The sequence below is a fragment of the Semicossyphus pulcher genome, unplaced genomic scaffold (genome assembly GCF_022749685.1).
Source record: "Semicossyphus pulcher isolate SPU_LCO1_2020_fin unplaced genomic scaffold, fSemPul1.0.p SCAF_16, whole genome shotgun sequence".
NCBI lineage: Eukaryota > Metazoa > Chordata > Actinopteri > Labriformes > Labridae > Semicossyphus > Semicossyphus pulcher.
The window spans coordinates 22,369,876-22,381,396 of NW_027211670.1; the positions used below are offsets into that span (position 1 = coordinate 22,369,876).

Genomic DNA, 11,521 nt, shown 5'->3' on the forward strand with positions numbered 1-11,521 from the left:
TTAAATATTCCACTTTTAATCAAATCGGCGTACATGATTAAAATCATTACATGTATATTTTTCTCCCCGTAATATCAAACGAGTGTTAAATGAGTTTCAGAAAATGTCAAAGCATGAATTCCTTGGTTTTACTGCGTTATATTTCATCATGTGAAACTTGGCTGCATCTGTTTCTGTCAGAGCTGCACTGAACTGCTGTAGGATGTACAAAACTAGTACAAAAATAGGTAAATGTTACCCGAGAGAGATCAATACTGTTCATGTGTTAAGTAATGTAGGAAACTGTAGGTATATTTATGCTGCTTTGTGACTTAATTACGCCTGCTTTTCTCTCTCACTTCCTCTTTGGTGGTTACAGACACCTTTCACTCCTCCCATTGTTCTCTCCTAAAGTGAAACTGCCCTTTGCACATTTTAAAGAACCTTTAACCATAACTTCTTCTTTCCTCGCATTTGAGAATCATTTGTGTTGAAAAATGCAAAGCTGAACCAGTCATAGGAAATGTTTAAAAATAGCTGTTTCCAATACTTTTTAAAAAGAAGCTGGGTTTGTTTCTGGTAAAAGCAGATTCACAGGGCAGCTGGTGATGGATTTGTTTCACACAGGTCGGACGTAGTTAGCAGGCAGCAGGCCTCGCTGTCCCGTGCGCTGGTTGAACCCGAACATCCACCCCTCGTCGATCGGCTCCACGTCTAAGATCATGTCGCCTTCCTGGAGAGAGACTTCATCTGCGTCTGCTGCTGAGTAGCTGTAGATGGCCTGGAAACGCTTCTGTGGAGTTGAATTAAACACACACACAGGAAATGTATAAACAGAGGTTCACACGCACGGACGCACTGACCTGTAACGCACAGGGCAGGCTACACAGACTGCTTACTCACTGATTTGCATTGTATTTTCCTACTGAGCGATAAAACCACAAAGTATGATGTACAAAACAAATGTGCACATTGACAGTTATAAAATATCCCCTCTAGACACGAGTCAAAATACTCTTCTATAATAAACTGTACACTGATCAGCCATAACATTATGACCACCTGCCTAATATTGTGTAGGTCCGTCTTTTGCCACCAAAACAACTCTGACCCATCGAGGCATGGACTCCACTAGACCTCTGAAGTTGTGCTGAGGTATCTGGCACCAAGACGTGAGCAGCAGATCCTTTAAGTCCTGTAAGTTGCGAGGTGGGGCCTCCGTAGATCGGCCTTGTTTGTCCAGCACATCCAACAGACGCTCGATTGGATTGAGATCTGGGGAATTTGGAGGCCAAGTCAACACATTCCTCAAACCATTCCTGAAGCATGTCTGCAGTGTGGCAGGGCGCATTATCCTGCTGAGAGAGGCCACTGCCATTAGGGAATACTGTTTCCATGAAGGGATGGACTTAGTCTGCTACAATGTTTAGGTAGGTGGTACTTGTCTAAGTAACATCCACATGAATGGCAGGACCCAAGGTGTCCATCACCTGCCTCCGCTGGCTTGCCTTCTTCCCATAGTGCATACTGGTGCCCTATGGGAAGATTAAAATCCTGGTGCCATGTCTTCCCCAGGTAAGCGACGCACACGCACCCGGCCATCCATATGATGTCAAAGAAAACGTGATTCATCAGACCAGGCCGCCTTCTTCCATCGCTCCGTGGTCCAATTCTGATGCTCACATGCACATTGTAGGCGCTTTCAGCAGTGGACTGGGGTCAGCACGGGCACCCTGACAGGTCTGAAGCTACACAGCACCATACACAACAAACTGTGATGCTCTGTGTGTTCTGACACCTTTCTATCAGAACCAGACTTCACTTTTTCAGAGCTACAGTTGCTCTTCTGTTGGATCGGACCACACGGGCCAGCCTTCGCTCACCACACGTATTAATAAGCCTAGGTCGCCCATGACCCTGTCCCTGGTTCACTGGTATTCCTTCCTCGAACCACTCTTGCTGCCTAACATATCCCACCCACTGACAGGTGCCATTGAAATGAAGTAATCAATGTTATTCACTCGACCTGTGAGTGGTCATGTTACAGCTGATCAGTGTATGTTTTGTTTAATATGGTTTTCCCATAATAAGGTAAAGAAGGAACTTTGAAAGGGGGCTGGAAATGTACTACTTTTTCTTCCTCAGGCAAATAACCGTCATCATGATTTTGACTTAAATTAATTATGTATGAAAAAGTTGGTGTCACTAAAAAGATTTTGTAGCTGTAGAAACATTTTGTGCAGGAATATTTTCAACAAGTCTGACAGGCGACAGACAAATGTCCGATCTGTCTCTGTGACCCTGAACTTACCAGCTACAAACCTTGTCTGCTAAAAATATTGTGTATGTTCATGTAATGGCCTTACCCCTCCAGCAGGTGGTGCTACAGCAGCAGGACGCATCTGTCCGCCGGGCTGACTGACTCTCTCAGGGTTAGGTGGCTGGCCTTCAAAGTCTTAGCACACAAAGACGCACACAGTTAAAACAAATATAAACAGTTTCTTATTGTTATCTCTCGGTTTGTGTGTTTCACCTTGTCTGTTTTCAGGAGGAGGTGCGTCACTTCGAACCCTGCTCTTCTCAAATTCTTCATGGTACTTTATCTGCAACATGTAGATAGTAACACAGAAGTTAGAAACACATTAGGACTGACAGATTCTAACAACTGACTGTTGAGACGGGATCACCATTTAGGGAGGTGGTGAGAGATGATGAGGGGATTTATCTCGGCTGCAAAGGCAACGGTTTCAAGAGAGAAGAAACGTTCTACAGGAAACAGCTGAAGAACCATCTGTCTGCTTTAAGTTTAAAAACATTTGTTGGGTTCTTATTTCCTCTTCTTAAGATAACAAATGACGACATGTATGAAAAATGTTGTGAACGATGTTGTTTAGATTGTACAAGGAGCTCTAGGGGAAACGTTTGTGCAATGAGTGATTTTTTTTTATCAACCTCTGCAAAATAAATCAAATGTAGTTCCAGCTGTCAGGGTCTGGAGGAGGAGACTGGATGTTAAATAAGGAGAAGAAGAAGCAGCATCCCCCTCCACCCCCCTGTCCTCAACAGACCTCAGGAGGAGCCGACGGGAGGAGGACATGATGGGGAAAAAACACTGGAGGAGAGAGAAATAAAACAGACGGAAGACAGGATAAAAGGATGTATATAAAGACACAGGGAAGCAGAGGAAAGAGGGAGGGGGAAAAGAAAGATTGTAAGGAAGGAAGCATGGAAGAATGACAAAAGAAAGAGGGAGGGAAGGAAAAAGAAAGAAGGGATGTAAAGAAAGAAAGGAGGGAGGAAAGAGGAAGAAGGGCAGAAAGGAGGAATGAAGAGAATGAAAGAAAGAAAAAAGGAGGGAGGAAAGACTAAAAGAAAGGAGGGGGGGTGACGGAAAGAAATATGGGAGGGAAGAAGGGCAGAAAGAAGGAAAGGAACAAAAGAGAAAAGGAAGGGAAGGATGGGAGAAGAAAGAAGGGAGGGAAGGAAGGAAGGAAGGAAGAAAGAACGAAGGGAGGGAAGGATGGGAGGAAGAAAGAAGGGGGAAGGATGGGAGAAAAATAGAAAAGAAAAGGAAGAAGGACAAATAGAAGGAAGGGAGTGACAGAAATAAAAGATGAAAGGAGAGAACCAAAGAGAGGAGGAAAGAAGGGAAGGAAGGATGTACGGAAGTAAGAAAAACATAGAAGGGACCCAGTGGAAAAGGAACTGCTCTTTGACATGCAGCTTATCACCCGTCATTCCTCTCTGTAACCAGCGCTCTCATGAGAGAGAAAGGGAAAGTTTGTGTGTGTGTGTGTGTGTGTGTGTGTGTGTGTGTGTGTGTGCGTGTGCGTGCAGCAGCAGAGAGGGGACGTTCAGTGTGTCCACAGCTGAGAGACTTTGACCATATAGGGCAGCTGCTCCTCAGTGGACCAGGAGAAATGTCTGAAATGTGCCTGTGTGTCTCTGCAGGATCCGACCTCCTTCACTGCTGCGGTTTGTTCTCTCTGCTCCAGTCTCTGCTTCACAGACTGAATCAGTGCTCGGCTCCTGTTACGAGATGTATCTAAACCTGTTGTGTATGTTGTTTTTATCCATTATTGGTAAAAACACAAAGTCAAAAGGGTTATTACACTGAGATATTCCCTGAGAAGTGAGATTAAAGACCAGTGTTAAAGCTAGCATACGGTTAGCTACTACAGCCTGATGGTAAAGAGGCTAGCTTTCCAACCCCTCCAGAGAGTCACTGAATTAATCCCAGGGGTCGTGTGATGATTCATGAGAGAGAAAAGAAGAGAAACAAACTTCTGATAAACTAAATTGTATTTATTTTCTGCACTTTTCTTGTTTTAACTAAATATCGCACTTACGTTGCTAATCTGGTCTTGCGTCTTCTTCAGTCTCTGCATCTCCGGAGTATCGGCCACCACGCTGAAACCTTTCCCCTTGTTCTTCTCAAAGTCCTCTTTGTATAGAGCCTGAAATATACAGCATATTAAAATGTCAGAAAGCATAAACCTTATTTGATATTTTTAGGAAATCCTTGCCAAGACATTTTTGAGTCTATGCGCTTAATGTGAAGCTACAACTAGCAGCTAGTTAGCTTAGCCTGAAAGCTAAAGACGGGAAATGGGAGGAAGCAGCAAGCTGTTCAGTCTTACTAAAACTTGCCTACCAGCACCTCTAATGCTCAGTAATTAACACAACAGATCTTGTTTGTTAAATCCAAAGACTTCCTGGATTCTTGTGGCACAGTGAGGCTTCCCAGGAAACTACCGGACAATCGAGGAAGTCGCTAACTACGCCAGGAAACTGTCAAACCCAACACCTCTTTAACAGCTCGATATGTAATTATATGTTCAGTTTCTGTATGGATAACATAAAGAAATATAACTTGAGCTGAGGTGTTGGCAGGCAGATGTTGTTGTCTTTGGACAGAGACAGGCTAGCTTACATCCCCACTGCCTGGTCCTTAAGCTCTGCTAAGCTAACCGAATGCTAGCTGAAGCTTTACTCTACTTTACTCTACTACTAACTCTCAGCAAGACAATGAGAAAAGGTTATATTTCACATCACGTCGAACAATTCCTTGAGCACAGCGGACAAGTATTAGTTACTGTAAAAGACAGGTGTCATTAGATGTGTTATATTTTAAATTCATGCACAGTTTTATCCTCTACTTCAGCTAAAAACACTCAGCTATAAACTGCATTCACAGTATATTGGTATCAGTTGAATGAAAGCTTGCGGCGAAGAAATACTAAAGGAAAACAGGCCAGAAAAATGGGAAAACAAAACATTCATGTCCTGTCTTTAATCCCCACTAGAACTACTCGAAACAGGGTGCATGTCTACAAACTGAGGGCTTTTTCCCCTAAAAAGACTGTTTAATTGTAATATTTTTCTGAGGTCTAGAGAGGTTTAAATGTGGTATTTCTCAGGGACAATCATAAAGTCAAGGTTTCTTTTGAGAAATTAACTATTTTCTTATTTGCGGACCTTATTTTGCAGGTTTAAAAGAACTGCACTTGGACTTTTTTAGTCCGTCAGCAAATTCAACAGAACCTGAATGCAGCATTGGATCAAAACCATGTAGGCATGATTTAATGATCAAGAGCACATCTTTTAGAACAGATATCTATACAAGTGCATGCAGACATACCAACACATTTGTAGTTAGAGGTAGGAAAGACATTACATCTTAAACTTCTATAACGTCACTAAAAATGAAGAAAAAGGTCAGACGACGAGCTGTTATGACGGAAAAGACAAAACAACAACGTCTATGGTTAGATTTGTTATCGATGATTTGATCATCTTCGGTTTTCGGCGGGAGCCGGACGTACGTGACTGATCTGGTCTTGTGTCTTCTTCACTCTCTGCATCTCCGGAGTGTCGGCCACCACGCTGAAACCTTTGCCCTTGTTCTTTTCAAAGTCCTCCTTATAGAGAGCCTGTTGATTTTCGTAATTATTTTGATTACAGAAACTCTAGAAATCAGCCCTCTGGGGTTAAATTCTCAGCCCAATGATTGAAAATGACAGCAGCTGGATTATAAGGTTAGACATTGTGAGGCTGAGCCCACGCTTTCCTTATTAAAATGCACATAAACAACACACATGCGGTGCTTTTAAGGGCAATATGTTAAATTCCTTGTAAATTTAGGCCTCGGGGGAAACACTTGCAACATTAAACACAGCTGAAATGTTTACTTGAAAGTAAATCTGAGGTCTCCACACACACACACACACACACACACACACACACACACACACACACACACACACAGAAGTGAGTCATGTTCTTGCTATGAGGAATATGCTGCCACAGTGAGGGAGCTTGACTGCCAGGACTTTTATGGGTATAAACAATGAACTGGGCCGGTTGGATGAGATGAGAGGAACGGACAGAGCGGAGGAAACCGCTTTTGGTGTAAATCTAACTGATGTTATCTTAACAATCATGCAGCGTAAGTTATGTTACATGATAGTTTGTGAGGGTTTTAACCAAAAATGGAACCGCTCTCGCGTAGCCTGCATGGTTAGCCAACTTTAGATGCTAGTTTCAGACTTCAGGTGTAACAGTTTATAAACTGAATGTTGTATGAATGCTAGAAGTGGTCACACTGACTGTGGTTGCTGAGATGTAGATGTGTGACAAATCTTGTGGTTCCCATCATACAGTCAAGGTTATATTTAACACGTGTGGTTACTTTCGTTAGCCTATTGTTAGCCTAAGTTTCTAACAGTGTATGATGACAATGTCTTTATTCTTTCACCTACGCAATTTTGAAGCAGGCTACTAGCTTCCATTAAGTAATTCAGATGTTTGTAAAATAAACCAATTCACATTAAAACTTAAGAAAAATTGTTGTGAGTCAACACAAGTGAATTCACCGTAGTCACACGGCGGCCATTTTCCTCTGAGGTAACGCTCAGGTGGGAGAGGCTCAAATGCTTTTATAATGTTGTAAGCACTGTTTTATCAGGGTGTAAGTTGTATTAACATCAGAAATCTGACAAATCCTTATAATTTCACCGCTTCTCGCTTGACCAACAACTACAAAAAGGGACATCGGGCCATATTTCAAGTTAAAAACATATTTGATAACTCCTTTGCTACCGTCCGGCTAGAGCTAATGCTAACATTCAACCACCTCCTAGTTAACATCACCTTTAGCTAGCGATTTAAGCCTTTCTTATCATATTATATAACACTATAAAATGATGAGGATGGTATTTAGCAACTTCATAATAAATAGTAATTAGCAAGGAAGTGGTTGAATGCTAACTAGCTGTTTAAGGACTGCTAATGGGTTATGAAATATGCTAATGTATTTTCAGCTGCTGAACAATCAGGAAGTAGTGCAATGATATGATCTGTCACATTTCTAAGACTTGCAACATTGAAACAGCAGTATGACATTATAAACATCTCCTCCCTTGTTGTCAGAGGTAAATGCCCTCCTTGTATCCACTGTCTTTTGTATAGCTGTATAAATAACTGTGGTCAGGCGACAGTAAACATGCTCGCAGATTAGCTTGCTAGCGATAAGTCTAACCTGTCTATCCTCGCCTTGCAGGTTGTATCGGTGTGCCTAAAGTTTTCCAATTTGAGCTTAGAGTCAATTAGCCTTGCAAAAGCATAAAGCTAGGCTAGCTGATTAGCCTAGCTTTAGCGTATAACTGGAAGCAGTCATGTCATATGCAGCTAGCCAAGCCCTAGCCAAGGTATGGGTACCCACACCAAGCTAGATTCAGTTTTACAAACATTGTGGGTGCAGGTGATTTAAGTTTAGCACATTTTTGCCTTAATTAAAGTGGAAATTGATGATTTCAGTTCACTGAAATGTATCTAAAGCTTCACCTCTAAATATTTTGGGGCAAGTCAATCCCTGAAGTTGAAATCAAACTGTAAAGGAATCTCCACTTTCCCCCGTGACTTGGGGCTCTTGTTCCTTTCATCAAGTTAATCTACTGGCTTGAAAGGTGTGATTGGATTAGAGATTAAGAACAGCGAGGAAGGCTGAGTTGAGCCGGTGCCACATGAGAGACTTAGATGGAAGAGAGATCCTTAAAACTACAGCTAGCCTTATGATCGCTTTGCAGAAACATTTACACATATTAAAGTTCACATTTTTTCAGGTTGTTCACATTCAAAGTGTGCACAAGACAAGACATCCAATCGTGCACCCAAGAGGTGCGTTATCAACATAGAGAGTTGAGTTAAGGAGACAGATAGAGAGGCAAAGAAACCCTCAGTCATGATGTCGCAAGGAGATTAGAATGAGTCATCTCTGCAGGGGACAAAAAACAGAGACCGAGCACGAGTGATAGCAGAGACAGAGTTGAGTGACAGGGCTGATTTGCGGGTGTCTGACCTGGCTATTGAGCATGGTCTGTTGTTTCAGACGCAGGTTCTCAGGGGTGTCGGTCACAATGGTGAAGGAGGTTTTGGGGTAATGCCTGAAAAAGAAGAGATGATTTTAATTTAATTTTAGCCATGATTTATAACTTCTAAATCTTATTCTAGGTAACACATTTTATCCAAAGCTTTATGTTGATACAAGAACAAAGAGTACAATATAAGCAGTAATGTAGATTAATGATAGTGAACAGATTTTGTCCTGTTATTGTAAGGGATGTCTCCACTGCTTATTCATTTTCAGGATGATCAGCGCGCCGTCAACACTCACATACTGCAGTAAGGCTTCTTCTCGAAGCCCTTGTAGGTCGTCATGCTCAGCGCCATCTTGCAAACCTCGCAGCTGAAACAACCCTTGTGCCAATTCTAGAAAGAGGAAGAGAACAACAAGTCAAGAATTAAAGTATGCTAAGTTCTTCTGATTCTCTTTTTTTGTGCACTTTGGTGTTAGCTAGAACAAGAAAAGAGGATTTCAATGTAACTTGCAGTGACAGAATGGGAAAATTCCTTCACTGCTCGACATGAGAGCACAGCTGTTTCTCACATCTCTGCACTGAATGAGTGCCAAAAAGAAATGGTTACAGAGCAGAATTACCCCATGAGGTTGAACATTGTTTACTTAGATGTTTATCAAAACTTGTGCACTGCCAACAGCCTGATTCAAGTATGGACCAGGGTGATTTGTATTTTCTATAGTTGCAGATATGATGCAGAATGTTTTTTACAGAACATATGATGCAGAAAACAATTCATGTGGTGTTACAGAAATGTCCTCCGTCTTGGTAGTTTACAACACTCTCAGCACTGTCTGCATCTCATGTAGCAGAGCATCAAAGATAGAGGTCGGCACCAGAATTAGTTGTTTGCATACTAATGCACACGTTCTCTGAAAAAGCAGCTTTTGGAGGACCTTTGCAGAGTCATGTCAGTAAAAAATCATTGCACAATCTGCGTCTTTTTTTATTCAAGCTTAAAATGCACTATACTGGCAGCCATAGTGGTGATCTGTGACTACTTTCCCTCCAAAATGGGCATCGGTATCACTCTGAAAAATCGCACATTGGTCCGCTCTACAGGTAGTTACCTGTTTACATGACTTGCAAGGACAAATTAACAGAATTTTTAGATGAAATTGGACCCATGAATGTTCTGCTGTAACCCAAAGCCTTGTACAGTGTTTTAACCCTTTCTGTTACTCCTGCACCTGACTAAACACTTCCCCCTCTAGTTCTCTGTGTCCTTGTTATTGTTAAAACACTCACCAAATTCTTAACACTGAACCCCAGAATTAATCAGCTTATTTACCTTTGATTGTGACTTTAAATCGATTAAAGTCACCATAACTGTTGCTGTAATCAGAGGTTTGTCATTATCAGATTACAGTCACACTATCAGAGCACACCTTAATAAGCTGACAGAGACAATGACCAACACACAAACACACACAAACTATGTGCTCTGTCCTTTCTTTAACATTTAGAGGTTTGGGCCAGTGTGTATTAACCGGATGTGGTTTTAATTCTCATGCTCTCTTATGCTTGTCTATTTTTGTTCAGTACAGTTTAGTATTGTACAGCATATGTAGTTGAATATTGTCAGCTACATAATCAGCCAGATAATTTTATATTGTGGTTAGATTACAGAGAGCATACTATGCTCCTGAAGTGTACAAACGTACATCATTTTCTGTTAAAAGTGCATATGTGCCATTTTAATAATAACAACTACGAACTGCCTCTCTTGTAGTTACCATCGTTGGACTTTGTAAAAGTATTTGACGACTTTTAAGTAATTAATAACGATTGTTGCTGAGTCAGCTGCAGTCAATATATTTTTCTTTTGTCAAATACTACAAGAAAAAAAGAAAATACAGTATAAAATGCTAAATTAGAGGATATAATTAAATAAAATATCTGCCGATATTGGAGATATTTGGTATATAAAAGTGTCATCTAGTCAGTGAATGAGGTAGACTTGTATCGACTTACCTTATCGAGGCAGTTAATTTTCTCTGTGGGGTAAACTGGTTTATTGCATCTTCCACAGGGCGGATTCATGATGGCACATGGACACCACAAAACAGACAAACAAACAAAACCACTCAGTTATCCAGTCAAAAGTGTTCTATAATAAAGTACAGGCTGGGATAAGCAGCTGGAAAACGGACCGCCAACCACCTCTTCGCCTGCAGGCACATCAATTAATATACTGTCCGAGCGCAACTTCGGGCGAGGAGGAGTCGAACAAGTGAAGCGCGAAGCATTTACGATGCCTTCAGACCAGTCGGATTTCGGACGTTTCACTGCTTGTGTGTGTGTGTGTGTGTGTGTGTGTGTGTGTGTGTCTGTGTGTGTGTGTGTGTGTGTGTGTGTGTGTGAGAGTAATGGAGTCAGACACAGACGTTAAAATAGCGCGCAGTGTCAATTTAGGCAATTCTATTTTCATCCGATGATTTTAATGATTAAAGATAAAACGTGAAAAATAGGAACACGCACAACTTTGTTGGAGTTGTTTTTAAACAACTTTTTACCGATCACCTGAAGGCACCATCGAATGTATCGAGGGGAATCCGTTAGAACCTTAAAAGGAGTAGCAAATTACACAGAAAACTACACAAATATTATAACATAATACATAAGAGCAACATCTAAAGAGATATGGTGGCAAAACTCGAAGGAGTAAGATGTTAACAAACTTAAGGGATACAATAACTGATGGCCACAGAAGCCTCCTCGGTATCGGTAAGCAGTTAGTATATTCTGGCGCCCTCTCTCGGTGAATGAAATGGATTACATCTGACATAGGCATTTCTTCATCATTGAGAACGCTAAGCTAAATGCTAAGTTACGGTTTTAGCGTACCTTCTTAACACGTCACATGAGTGTATACATGACAAGTATCAATACACCACCTAACATTAAAGATAACATGCATTTTGAGTAAAGTTAAATACCGATCACTTCCCGGTATAGCCATCATCGGGGGTATAGCTCAGTGGTAGAGCATTTGACTGCAGATCAAGAGGTCCCCGGTTCAAATCCGGGTGCCCCCTCTTTTCCTACACATTTTACCCTTGCAAGCTGTAATGATGTGAAATGATAAAGCTATAGTAAACAGGAAGCAAAGACACCAAGCACAT

General features: G+C 41.4%; 1 protein-coding gene and 1 non-coding gene across 3 annotated transcripts; one reads left to right on the forward strand and one right to left on the reverse strand.

Annotated features, from left to right (window-relative positions):
• On the reverse strand, positions 1-10,591 carry LOC138594023 (LIM and SH3 domain protein 1-like). Of its 2 annotated transcripts, XM_069665112.1 has the most exons (8): positions 10,371-10,591; positions 8,654-8,748; positions 8,339-8,423; positions 5,805-5,912; positions 4,329-4,436; positions 2,513-2,582; positions 2,346-2,434; positions 1-772 (listed from the first exon to the last, which is right to left on the reverse strand). In XM_069665112.1, the coding sequence occupies exons 1-8, from the start codon at positions 10,437-10,439 to the stop codon at positions 599-601; spliced, it is 798 nt and encodes a 265-aa protein (XP_069521213.1). In that variant the 5' UTR covers positions 10,440-10,591; the 3' UTR covers positions 1-598. The 2 variants fall into 2 exon arrangements, with proteins under 2 accessions (XP_069521213.1, XP_069521214.1); XM_069665113.1 differs by lacking the exon at positions 5,805-5,912.
• Positions 10,592-11,362: 771 nt separating this feature from the next.
• trnac-gca (transfer RNA cysteine (anticodon GCA)) lies at positions 11,363-11,434 on the forward strand. Its single transcript has one exon. It is a non-coding gene; the product is annotated as a tRNA-Cys (tRNA).
• The last annotated feature ends 87 nt before the right edge of the window (positions 11,435-11,521 follow it).